General features: G+C 34.0%; 1 protein-coding gene across 1 annotated transcript; it reads left to right on the top strand.

Annotated features, from left to right (window-relative positions):
• Positions 1-7681: 7681 nt before the first annotated feature.
• On the top strand, positions 7682-8538 carry LOC141673104 (secreted RxLR effector protein 161-like). The gene is made up of 2 exons (XM_074479838.1): positions 7682-7685; positions 7784-8538. The coding sequence occupies exons 1-2, from the start codon at positions 7682-7684 to the stop codon at positions 8536-8538; spliced, it is 759 nt and encodes a 252-aa protein (XP_074335939.1).
• Positions 8539-14515: the final 5977 nt, after the last annotated feature.

Raw genomic sequence — 14515 nt, 5'->3', positions numbered from 1 at the left:
AGCAAGTGATTAAATAAGATAGGCTTGACACAAGTTCCATGCCTTGTATTTAATCGTGACATTGCAGGGTAGAAGGAATTAATTGTACGGTAACTACTCACTGAATAGGTTATTGGTATTCTAAGTAGTGAATTCGTATTATCCGGATAATCGCGATATGCTGAGAAGTATCCCTCATGATGTAGAATAAATATGATTAATTAATTAATCATATTTAATGAATTTGAGAATTTATATAAATAATGACAAAATAGTTTTATTATTATTTATTTCTACTACCGGCTTAATATTGAACCTACAGGGTCACACCATAAAAGAGAATGATTTAATGGTGGAGGAATTAATTAATAATGGCTGATAATTATTTATTTATGAAATAAATAATTAATTGCCAAATTTAATAATTGATTAAATGAGATTTAATTGATTATAAATTAATTAAGAAAAGGTTCTTAATATTATTAATTAAGAATTTAATTTTTGGAAATTAAATCAAGAGAGAGAATTATTTCTAAAGTGTTTAGAAAAAGGATTAATAATTAAAAGGTGTTTTAATTATTAATGAGAATAATAAAGGGTTAATAATAATAATATTTTATGGGAAAATTTTTAGCTGAAAATTTTGCCTATAAATATACTATTATAAATCCTATTTTTGCTTCAACCAAAAAGATTTACAAAACCCTAATTCTCTCCATCTCCTCCTCTTTCATTACATCGTTTTCTTGGTGGATACCGGTGGAGTGCTTCACACTTGAGGAGTAGCTGTTAAGGATCTCCATTCATCGTTTTTGGATCGCCATTAAAGACCTCCATTTTTCCATTAACATAAAGCTTCTTAAGGTAAACATACTGAACTACGAATTAAATATTATTTTTCGCATGGATCGTGCGGAGGGTTTCGGTTTTTTTTTTAAGATTTAAATTTACGTTTTCGCTGCTTTTATTTGCTAAAAACCCTTCAATGGCATCAGAGCTACTTGCGAATTTTTTTTAATTCGTTTATGTGTTTAACTGTTTTCGATATATGAGCATGTACATGATTCACCATGATTTGATGTTGATATAATATGCTTATATATGTATGGTTTTGAATATATGATATTCATGTGAGTTGCATAATCATAAGATGATTTTGTAATTTGTATATATAATGATATATACATGATTTATGTTTGTTCTAATTATGAGAATCATATTAGATACGGATTCTGAATTGGCTGCTGCTGATTTGTTGAAATCTGGGTCTGGTGTCCGATTTACGCAAACGAATACCCTATTCCATAGGTAAACGAGCGTCTGAACAAAACTCAACGACTCGTCTGTAAGGCGTTTGACGTCGTTCACTGCCCGTAAACAATGATTCTTGTTTTTCTGATTTGATTCTGATTTTTCTGATTTTTGTCATATTTTCTTTTTATGATTAGATCATGGATAATATGATATGTTAAGATCAGATTATGTGTTTTAACATGCTTTTATGTGTTGTATGAGCATGGTGGATGGTTATGGCCTTTCGACCTTAGTGTAATGGTTTTGGTTTTGGTTTTAAAGACGACTTGCATGTCGTCAATCTTTGTAATCATAAATCTCGAATGTAACTCGAGTTATTCTTGTAAGTTCATTAGATTAGTTTTACTTTCAATCATGTAATGTAATTGAAGAATCAAGAAGGCTATCCAATGGAGGTGATACAAAGAAGAAGACGAGGCATACAAGAAGACTTATGTAATAAGTAGTTGTATTTATTTCCATCACCATATTAGATTGACCTTGATCTTTATCATGAGTTTGATAAAGATCACATAGGATGGGGCCATAACCAAACACATTTACTTTATTGCACTTTACATTTACTTGTTTATTTAATTTTATATACGAGATATATGCCTATGTTTACCATGCGATGATAGATTTAGGTGAACTTAAATCAATATAAGGCGTGCTCTAGAAAATCTAGAATAGGAATCGTTTCTTGCCTTAACAATAAATATTATGAATACGATCATGAGATTCTTGTGTTTATGAAACACGTAATTGAATATGAATTTTCAATATTGAGAGAAAGGATGATTCTGTCAACAACAGATTTCTATCTGTAAGAAAGGGTTATTAAGTGACGCCTCTTGACAATGCTCCACCCGATCTGGGAATCATCTGATTATCGATTATTGATTTGAAATATTTAATTTAAAAGGAAAAATCTCTTTATAATATGATTATGATTGTAACGTAATATAATCCCTCTAAAATTAAATAATATCAAGTAGTAATTGGCCAATGACACAACGGGCTTGTGTCGGTCATAGCCTTCCAACATGGTAGAAAGTGGTTCTTATTTTTAAATCATTGTCGTTTCGTGCTACAACCGAGGGCTTTGATTTCGAAATAAGAAATACTTGTCTATTACATAGAGATGTGTACATTGAATTAGAATCTAAAGGTCGGTACGTGCTACAGCCGTGGGCCGTTGGAGACTGATTCAATTGTACGAAATATTGGGTTATACTTGACTTAGAATATTGAGTTTGTCGTGCCACAGCCGTGACTCAATTATTCAAGAGGCTAAACTTATATTAGGGAATAACATAAGATGTAATTGACAAGAGTTGTCTGCCTATTGAACATCACATGACGTTTCGTGCCACAGCCGAGGTTGTGTGATGGAATGTAAGATCCCTATTTCCCACTAGCATTATGAATGCTTAATTTTCACTTAGGGGGTTGAAAAAAAAATTATATAAACTAGTGGGAGACACTTATGAATAAAGACCCGATTCATATAGTGTTTTGAAATGAAATTGAATATTTGCTAAGTGTTGTTATGTGTTTATCATTTACAGATTTACTATATCGTCATGTCTTCTGCACTATCACTCCGGAGCATACCAGATGCTCACAAGTTGACTGGTCCTAATTTAGCTGTTTGTTTTCACTGTAACAAGTTGGGGCACTGGAAAAGGAACTGCAAGGTTTACCTTGCAGAATTGAAGAAGAAGGGTAGTAAGACTACCGCTTCTGATTCAGGCATGTTCATGATGACAGTTAATATGTCACTAGGTCAAATTTCTACCTGGGTATTAGATACCGCATGTGGTTCTCATATTTGCAATTCGTTGCAAGGACTAAAGGGAAGTAGGACTCTTGAAAAAGATGAGGTGATTCTACGTATGGGCAATGAAGCAAGGGTTGCGGCCATATCTGTAGGATCATTTAGTTTACATATGCCTACGGACAAGACTATTATTTTGAATAATTGTTATTACGTTCCCTCTATTGTGAGGAATATTGTCTCTATTCCTATGTTGGATGTGGATGGTTTTTCATTTATTATTAAGAATAATGAATGTTCTATCCTTAGAGATAATGTTCTTTTTGGACGTGGCATTTTAAATAATGGTCTGTATGTATGTGACGTAGAGCGTGATTTACTTCAGATTGAACAAACTAATAAAAGAAAACGAGATGATGAAAATCTGACCTATTTATGGCACTATAGGCTAGGTCATATTAGTGAAAATAGACTACGGACATTGCATAAGGAAGGGTTACTTGACCCCTTTGATTTTGAATCATATCCTACATGTGAGTCTTGTCTATTGGGTAAAATGACCAAATCTCCATTTAGTGGACATGGAGAGAGGGCTGCAGATTTGCTAGGATTGGTACACACAGATGTATGTGGACCAATGTCTACGCAAGCCATGGGTGGATTTTCGTACTTCATTACTTTCATAGATGATAGATCTAGATTTGGATATGTGTATTTGATGAAACACAAGTCTGAAGCCTTTGAAAAGTTCAAAGAATATAAACATGAAGTGGAGAAACAAACCAAACACAACATTATAACTCTTCGATCAGATCGAGGTGGTGAATACTTGAATGGAGAGTTTCTAGATTATCTCAAAGAAAATGGTATAGTCTCTCAGTGGACTCCTCCATATACTCCACAGTTAAATGGGGTATCTGAAAGGAGAAATCGAACTTTGTTAGACATGGTTCGGTCCATGATGAGCTATGCGAATCTTCCAGTATTCCTATGGAGTTATGCATTGGAAATCTCAGCATATTTACTGAATAAGGTGCCTTCCAAATCTGTTTCTCAAACACCATATGAGATATGGAAAGAAAGGAAACCGAGTCTTAAACACGTTAAGATTTGGGGATGTCCAGCTTATGTCAAGAAAGTTGACCCAGATACGCTGGAATCTCGATCTGTAAAATGTAATTTTGTGGGATATCCTAAAGAGACTTTGAGGTATTACTTTTACACCGATCATCGGGTGTTTGTCTCCAGACATGCTACCTTCTTGGAAAAGAAGTTTATCCTTGAAAGAAACAGTGGAAGCAAAATTGAACTTGATGAAGTTCAAGAAGCACAAACTACTACGGATCAAGTGGAAACACTTGTTTAGACTGAACAACCTTCTGTGGAACAGCCCATTCGTAGGACAGGGAGAGTGTCTCGCCAACCTGAGAGGTATTATGTCCTTGTCATTGAGAATGACTATGAGTTGTCAATCATTGATGATGACGACCCTGTGACCTATAATGAGGCTATGAGTAGTGTTGACTCAAAGAAATGGCATAGTGCCATGAAATCCGAAATGGAATCTATGTATACCAACCAAGTATGGACTCTGGTTGAGGCGCCTGAAGGTGTTAAGCCTATTGGGTGCAAGTGGGTATACAAAATAAAGATTGGAGCAGATGGCCAGGTGGAGACCTATAAGGCCAGGCTCGTGGCAAAAGGATTCAAACAAAGGCAAGGGATTGACTTTGATGAAACTTTTTCTCCTGTAGCCCTATTAAAATCAATTCCGATTTTGCTTGCGATTGCTGCTTGCTACGACTATGAGATCTGGCAAATGGACGTGAAAACGGCCTTCTTCAATGGGGAACTTGAGGAGGAAGTGTATATGACACAGCCAGAGGGTTTTCTTTCCAAGGGAAATGAACACATAGTGTGTAAGCTACTGCGAACCATATATGGTTTAAGGCAAGCTTCTCGTAGATGGAACATCCGTTTTGATGAGACAATCAAAGAGTTTGGTTTTATTAAAAACATAGATGAACCATGTGTCTACAAGAAGGTTAGTGGGAGCGCGGTAACATTTCTTGTATTGTATGTGGATGACATATTTCTTATAGGAAATGATATACCGATACTACAATCAGTCAAAGTATGGCTATCAAAGAACTTCACTATGAAGGACTTGGGAGAAGCATCCTACATTCTCGGTATGAAGATCTATAGAGATAGATCTAAAAGAATGATAGGTCTTACCCTGGGTACATACATCCAGAAAGTGCTTAAAAGGTTTAGCATGGAAAACTCCAAAAGAGGTCTCATACCGATGAGCCATGGAGTGTCCCTTTCCGAAAAAATGTCTCCTAAGACATCTGAGGAAAGAGAGCGTATGAGTAAGATTCCTTATGCTTCAGCAATAGGATCTATCATGTACGCGGTGTTGTGTACAAGGCCTGATGTTGCTTATTCAATTAGTGTGACAAGCAGATATCAGTCCAATCCAGGTGAAGACCACTGGAATGCAGTGAAAAACATCCTTAAGTACTTGCGAAGGACTCAGGACATTTTTCTTGTATTTGGTGGTGAATCTGAGTTGAAAATAGAGGAGATGTCAACGTCGAGAGAGTTGAAACACATAACAACATAGCAGACCCACTCACAAAAGCCACTTTCTCAGAGTCACTTTGATTGTCATAAAGACAAGATGGGTATTAGATACCGGAGTGATTGGCTTTAGTACAAGTGGGAGATTGAAAGAGATATGTCCTAAGTCCAATCATGTATGAGGATTTAGGAATAACTTTTATGTAATCTGTTTTGATTTCATTGATATTAATAAAGACTTGTTTTGTTTTTATTGCAGGCTCTATCTATTTAAATGTTTAAATAAGATATACCACAGTTTAGAGTAAAGCTTTTTATGGATTGTGATGAGATCATAATAATGACACCTAAAAGATGATAACTATAAACTTAAATAGTTCCTGGTCGTAGGATTACTAACTGGTAATTAATAATCCGCAAAGATCGGTACATACTATGCTTGCTTCATTATGAAGGATGTATGTTCTCATAGACATTTGTGTGGTGACACTATAGCTAGTATGTAGGTGCTTATTATAGAATAAGTTCACTGAACATGACTTACACAGCTGAACAACTGATGAAGTTCACTCACGTGTCAGCAGTTGTTCACATAGTGTTAGTTGTACAAGTATCCTTAGACTTGAGGTCATCATAGTCATCTTGTGTACACTGAACTATGCTTTGGTTTAGTTCTTAGTCTCAAGGGACAATTATAAGGGCTCTACTGAGTATAGGAATTTGTACACGAAGATAGTGTATGATCAATAAAGGATCTACCCCTTCCAGTGTAGGAAGAGAATGTTCAATGTTGATCCACTTATGTTAGTTAAGGAATCTCTGGCCAGAGTGAATAAAATTAGAAAGGAGTTTTTAATTTACATTAAATAGAACTAAGCATGGTGAATGGGAAAGCAAGTGATTAAATAAGATAGGCTTGATACAAGTTCCATGCCTTATATTTAATCGTGACATTACAGGGTAGAAGGAATTAATTGTACGGTAACTACTCACTGAATAGGTTCTTGGTATTCTAAGCAGTGAATTCGTATTATCCGGATAGTCGCGATATGCTGAGAAGTATCCCTCACGATGTAGAATAAATATGATTAATTAATTAATCATATTTAATGAATTTGAGAATTTATATAAATAATGATAAAATAGTTTTATTATTATTTATTTCTACTACCGGCTTAATATTGAACCTACAGGGTCACACCATAAAAGAGAATGATTTAATGGTGGAGGAATTAATTAATAATGGCTGATAATTATTTATTTATGAAATAAATAATTAATTGCCAAATTTAATAATTGATTAAATGAGATTTAACTGATTATAAATTAATTAAGAAAAGGTTCTTAATATTATTAATTAAGAATTTAATTTTTGGAAATTAAATCAAGAGAGAGAATTATTTCTAAAGTGTTTAGAAAAAAGATTAATAATTAAAAGGTATTTTAATTATTAATGAGAATAATAAAGGGTTAATAATAATAATATTTTATGGGAAAATTTTCAGCTGTAAATTTTGCCTATAAATATACTATTATAAACCTTAATTTTGCTTCAACCAAAAAGATTTACAAAACCTTAATTCTCTCCATCTCCTCCTCTTTCATTACATCGTTTTCTTGATGGATACCGGTGGAGTGCTTCACACTTGAGGAACAGCTGCTAAGGATCTCCGTTCATCATTTTTAGATCGCCATTAAAGACCTCCATCTTTCCATTAACGTAAAGCTTCTTAAGAGAAACATACTGAACTACGAATTAAATATTATTTTTCGCATGTATCCTGCGGAGGGTTTCAGTTTTTTTAAGATTTAAATTTACATTTTTGCTGCGTTTATGTGCTAAAAACCCTTCAGTTATTGCATACCTATATGGTTCACTCGATAGTGAAATTTTTATGAAAATCCCAGAAGGGTTAAAAATGGATGAGTTCAAGAAACCTCGTCATATATACTCCTACTCCATTAAACTTCAATGATCATTGTATGGACTGAAACAATCTGGTCGTATGTGGTATAACAGACTAAGTCGTTATTTGCAAAAAAATGGGTATATTAGTAACCAAATTTCTCCATGTGTTTTTATCAAAAAATCACAATCTGATTTTGTGATTATTGCTGTATATGTGGATGATTTAAATCTTGTAGGAACATCTACAGAGGTTAATGATGCTGTCATATACCTAAAGACAGAGTTTGAAATGAAAGATCTTGGAAAGAAAAAATATTGTCTTGGGATACAAGTCGAGCACTTGTCAACAAAAATTTTCCTCCACCAAACCACATATACAGAAAAGGTTTTTAACAGATTTTACATGGAAATATCTCATCCATTGACTACTCCAATGGTGGTTAGATCTTTAGAGCCTGATAAAGATCCATTTCGACCACGAGAAGATGATGAAGATGTTCTTGGTCCTGAAATCCCATATCTAGGCGCGATTGGTGCGCTTATGTATCTTGCTAATAATACAAGGCCAGATATTGCATTTGCTGTGAATTTATTGGTTAGATTTAGCTCTGCTCCGATGGACAGACATTGGAATGGGATCAAACATATATTCCGTTATCTTCGTGGAACAACAGACTTTGGATTATTCTTCCCGAAAAACTCGACATCTCAGTTAATTGGATATGTAGACGCTGGATATTTGTTAGATCCTCATTTTGGTAAATCACAAACTGGATATGTGTTTACATATTGCGGTACAACCATTTCCTGGAAATCTACGAAGCAAACTACAGTGGCAACCTCAACAAATCACTCAGAACTCATTGCAATTCATGAAGCCAGTAGAGAATGTGTTTGGTTGCGATCTATCATCAAGAATATTCAGGAATCATGTGGATTATCAGACATCACTAGAAGTCCTACCATTATGTTTGAAGATAACACCGCATGAATTGATCAACTCAAGGAAGGATATATCAAAGGAGACAAGACGAAACACATTTCACCAAAATTCTTCTACACTCATGAGCTTCAAAAGAATGGTGAAATTAATATACAACAAATTCGATCATGTGACAACCTTGCTGATTTATTCACGAAATCATTACCGAATTCAACATTTGGGAAGTTACATCATAACATTGAAATGCGTCGATTCAAGGATTTGTTACAACAAATTTTTGGAGAATGATTAGTTTTTCCAAGGGGAGATTGTACTCTTTTTTCTTCGCCAAAGTTTTTATCCCATTGGGTTTTTCTTTGACAAGGTTTTAACGAGGCAGTCTATGATCCATTCCAAAATAACAATCAAAGGGGAGTTTTGTAAATTGATTGTTATTGTCAAAGATTAAATAGTAAGGCTAGGCTTAGACTTGGAAATCTTCACATTGCATTTAATTTGCTTGTCTCTTGTTTTGGCTATAAATAGCTTTGTTTGTGATGAATAAAAACACACCCAATCAGCTTTCATCTCTCTAGTCTGCTCTTTTTCTCCCTTTCTGCTATATTTACTTTTACAGATGTTCGATATAATATTGTTATAGCTAGTATTTTACAACAACTAGTTAATTTTAGTTGTTTTTTATTTTAGTATTAGATAAAATAAGATAAAAGAATATGTGGTTAAAGTGATTTTATGTCTATTTGTATACTAAAATTAAAATGATATTCTAGATATTAATATCAGTATGTTGTTATTTTTTTGACGAAAATATTATACATTTCAATGAAAAGACTAGACACGGTTTAGGAAAACCCCTGAACTAGCAATAAAACCTATTTAAAAAACAAAGAAACGAGTTAAGCAAATAACCATTTTGTTTACGTATTGCTTAACATAAAGAATACATATATTTTGAACTAAATAAGATTAAAATTGGTTCTTAAAATCATAAACCTACGACATCTCTAAAACTAGTAGTTTCATACTTGACCTTCACATAATTCATTCCAATTATACTTCAATATTCAGAATTTTGAGTTGCACTGACGAAGATTGGAGAAATTGATGCTCTAATGTTATAAACAATTTTTCGTTATGAAATGTGAATTTTTGCGATTAACACCACTGTCACATCATCAATGCGGATTTTTCTAATCCACAAACACCAGTTGAATCATTCTAAAAAGACAAAATAACAAATCAAAAAATACGAAAATAGATCAATCACTCCAAAACAGAGACAAACAAACATCCAAAAAATAGGGTAAATCAACAATCCTGTTGAAAAAAGGACGATTATTGATGAAAATATAAAAATTAATGTGATTATATGAGAGACCAGAAGTGAATTTGCGAGAAAGAAGAAGTCTTGATTGGTGAAAAAAAAATGTATGTACATTTTTATGCGGCGACTAGCAAAAGGGTTAGAGGTAGGGCCGGCCCAGAGGGAGGGCTAAGAGGATAAATGTGTTCTTTTACCCATTTAGTCGTAAATTTTAGGCTTTGTTTGGGATTGCTGTTAAAAATTGTTGTGCTGTTAGAAAAAGTGCTGCTGAAAAAAGTGTTATTGTAAAAATTAGATGATTGTTTGGTAATTTTTTTGATATGTATATGTTTTGATGCAAAAAATTAAAAATAATAATGCTTTTGGTAAGGTTTGATGGTGAAATCAGCATCTGCTTCCCCCAAAAGCAGAAAATCAGTTTTTTCTAAAAGCCTAGGGGGACTTGCTTTCTCTAACAACAGCTTTTAGGCCAAAAACACTTTTCCGAAAAGCAGCTTTTGAATTTTACCAAAAAGTTTTTAAACTGCTTTTCAGCGAAAAGCTGTTGAGCAACAACAATACCAAACACACCCTTAGTATGTATTATTTAAAATTTTTACATAATTATGTTTTTTTTTATTTTCAAGTGACTCGTTTTTTAAAATTTATTGCCTATGCTAAAGATTTCATAGTATAACTTTCTTTGAATTAATAATGTATTGTTTGGTTTGACGTTATTAAATTTATGAATGATAATTTTCTTTTACACTTATAATATTGCCTGCATGATATTATATTGGACAATACAAGTGGTCTGAAGTCTAAGATTTAAGTGGTCTAAATAAAGTACAACTTTATCATACTATATTATATTGTATTATATTATAATTTTCATTTTTTAATTAATTTTTCTATTAAAAAAACTCAACAGAAAATTAAAATGAAATTTACTTTTGTATTTTATGTCAAACTATTTATTCTAAGCATCAAATAAAAATTATAAAATAGACTCAATTGCAATAATTTATAGTGAGTTATAAGTTTTTTACACGAAAATGGCTAACATATAACAATAGGCATCCACATCACTCAAGTTTAATTTTGTCTAACACTCGATTGCATTTCATTACTTACCTTCAATGAGCGTTAGAGCATTTTATAATTAAAGACTTAATTGTACGCAGATGGCCTGAATTATAATTTTTGTGCATGTAAATGATCAATCTAAACACCTCGACGATCCAATTTCATATATATTTTTACGGGTTTCTCCATATTACATTATGCTCCTGAGTGAGTATAGATCTTTTGTTCTTCTTGATAGTAGTTGTGTCTTGACACTTAACCTCCAAAGTGTCCCAAATTTTCTTGGCAGTTTTGCATCCAATCACCCTATTGGACATAACAATGTCTAGACTGCTATGCAAAATATGTCTGACTTTTGCATCTTTCATACTGGATGAAATATCCTCGGGAGTATAGTTCTTTTTGTCATTGTCAACCATCTTCTCATCTTGATCGGGAATTGCAACAAACAATTTCATGGGCCTGTAAGGTCCATCATCAATCCTGTTCAGATATTCAGGATCTGTTACTTCCACACACATATCCATCTTTACTTTTCAGATTGGATATTCATTAATCTTCAAAATTGGAACTTTAAAGGTTTCATATCTGCTCATGTTGTGGTTGATTTGGTTTGTGGTTGATGGTGGTGGGGGGATTTTGTTGAGCTTCTTTATCTGCCATTATTAATTATTTTCTGGATCTTAAACCGTTTGTGTATCAATAACAAGTTCTGATACCAATTGTTAGACCTTTAAGTATACTGTAGATGGAGATGAATACAGTAATAACAATCAAATCGAAATAAATACTCAACATTAAGGAACAATTTTTATAATAATGAATAAAAACTGATTATAAAACTCTCTCAAAGGATGAACAAATATAACTGAGAGTTGTTAGGTCTTGTTTATGATAAAACAATGCACGACACATATGGTGTTAATCTAAACTGTGTTTATATACTGTATAGTACACAATCAATCAGTTGATATGATATACATGAATAAAGAATCTTAATACATATCCGACTATTGATTGCTACAAATAAATAAAGTCTTACACCAACATATCTCTGCAAATCAAAGTCTTCTAAAGAGAATCAATTACTCCATGAAACCCAGTCTTGACAGATGTTAATAAAAAAATGCTGATATTAAAATTTGATATGTCAAATACTGATACGCTTGATAAACTCTAATATCTTCCAGTCAGCAAACTCTGATAGTAAATACTAATATCATCAATTAAATCTAACAATTGTCTCATGTGAATAAGATCATGAGGCAAGGTACTGTATCGTTCATTTTAAAAAATTATATGGTTAAATCTATGTTGGTTAAATTTTACGTATTTTTATGTATCATTGTATATGATCAAATGCATTTACTTGAAGGTAAGTTCCGTGTGAATAAAATCACGGGTTAATGTATTATCTCAAAATTATCACACACACACACGCACTATTTTATATATTATACTAAGCCGGGGGTATTCACAGAAACAGTCTCCATGTTACAAATATGAATGCGTACATTTTACCATATAAGCGGGTTATACCAGCTACGTTTGATTTGGTTTAGTTTGTGTTGCATATAACATGTGACTTATAGTATGCAATAATCGTTTGCATTGATACCATTATTTACAAATATTTTATGAAGAAGATTAAGTGATGAACTGAATAAAACATAGTAACCACATTTCCAATTTTTCTCTTCATCTATGTGAGAGGTTGTTTTCTCCCCTTATCTGTTCTGCAGATTCGTGAAAGTCTTTACCATGGCACGTTATCAGAATATTAACGAGCAACTAGCAAATCTAAGTGTGGAAAATGAAGAAAATGAAGACCTAATATTTGAAGGAGATATTGTTGAGGAGATAAACAAGTATGACTTATGTTTGGTTGGAAGATTTCTGTCGGAGAAAAACATCAATAACAGGGCTATGAAAACAAAGATTGCTGATGTTTGGAAACCCACGATGGGTGTCAATATTAAAGAACGAGAGGCAGACATCTATCTCTTTCAGTTTTATCATAAGGAAGACAGATCATGGGTGATGAACTGAGGGCCCTGGAGTTTTGATAATGCTATGCTTCTGGTTGAACCAATCCCATCAGGAGAAGACCCATTGAAGATTCTATTGTGGTGGTTGAATATCTGGATTCAAATACATGACTTACCGAGTGGATTCATGTCTGAGGCTGTAGGAGTCCAGTTGGGAATTTTTTTTGGAGAGTTTGTTGAATATGATCCGAAGAACAACAGTAGCATATGGAGAGAATGCATGAGAATCAAGATAAGATTGGACGTAAGGAAGCCTTTGAAGAGGAAGAAGGAATGGAACATAATTTGTAGTTTCATGCAAATACGAGAGACTAGGGGATTTTTGTTTCGCTTGTGGTTTAGTCACTCATACAGAAAGATTCTGCCGCAAAGCCATTGATACCAGGAGTGAAGGTGGAGCTCGGGAATGGGGTTCGTGGTTGCGTGCACCGTCACGGCGAGGAGCTGGGCAGGGTGAGAGTAAGTGGTTAAGGGAGGAAGACGACGTTGGTTGGATGGAGAGAGTTGGCCGCGGAATTAACAGTCCGATTTTTACGGGAGGAATTTTCAGGAGATATGGATGCAAGTTCAAATGTAGAACACAAAATTAGGAGCGATAAAGGGGAAATTCAAAAAATGAATCTTTATTAATAACTCAAGGCGGAATACTAGGAGGAGCAGGATACAACACATTAGCCCAAATATCTAATGGGCTTGGAGAAGAGGAGAATGATGGGCTGGATATAGAAGAGAGGAAAAGAAAACGTACAAGCCCAATAACTAATATCACAATGGACACAGACGAGAGTCTTCCAGATGAGGATCAAAACAACAACTTGGTGCAATATAAGGAAACTGTATTTTCTGAAATTGATTATACAGTATCCAATAAAAATGATCTGGCTACGCTTGCTATGCAAGCCAGCCGTCCATTATGAATCTACCAAGCTGGAACTGCAGAGGTATGGGGAGCCTCCGTGTAGTTCGAATTTTTGGAGATTTAATAAAATCTCGCAACCCTGACTTTGTGTTATTATCAGAGACGTTAATCGAGAATAATGCTATTAAGGACCTTGCATAAAAATTTAGGTTTTTTGGTTTCTTTGCTGTCGATAGAGTAGGGAGAAGCGGAGGATTGACAATTATGTGGAAAAGATCGGTTAATTGCAGAGTGATTAATTCTTCCAATAACCATATAAACGTGTACACGATAGAGCAGTCGAGTGTAGCCTGGAGATTAACATGCTTCTATAGATTACCAGAAAGGAATCGAAGACAAAAGTCATGAAATTTATTAAAAAGTCTGGTAGGTCATGATAACACCCCTTGGTGTATTTTTGGCGACTTTAACGACATGTTGCTTGCGTCTGACAAATCTGGGCCACATCAGCACCCTCAGTCGTTGCTCGAAGGCTTTAAAATAACCATTGAGGAATGTGGTCTGATGGAGCTTGACCTGACAGGGGGAGATTTTACATGGGAGAAAAGTAAAGGCACAACTAACTGGGTGAGGGAACGTCTTGACAGAGCCTTTGCTAATGCTCACTGGTGGAGAAAGTTTTCTCTTTGTACGTTATCAGTTTCGCACACGATTAAATCTGATCACGAT

The sequence above is a fragment of the Apium graveolens genome, chromosome 7 (assembly GCF_009905375.1).
Source record: "Apium graveolens cultivar Ventura chromosome 7, ASM990537v1, whole genome shotgun sequence".
NCBI lineage: Eukaryota > Viridiplantae > Streptophyta > Magnoliopsida > Apiales > Apiaceae > Apium > Apium graveolens.
Note: the sequence above shows the minus strand (reverse complement) of the source record. Positions and strands in the feature narration are given on the sequence as shown.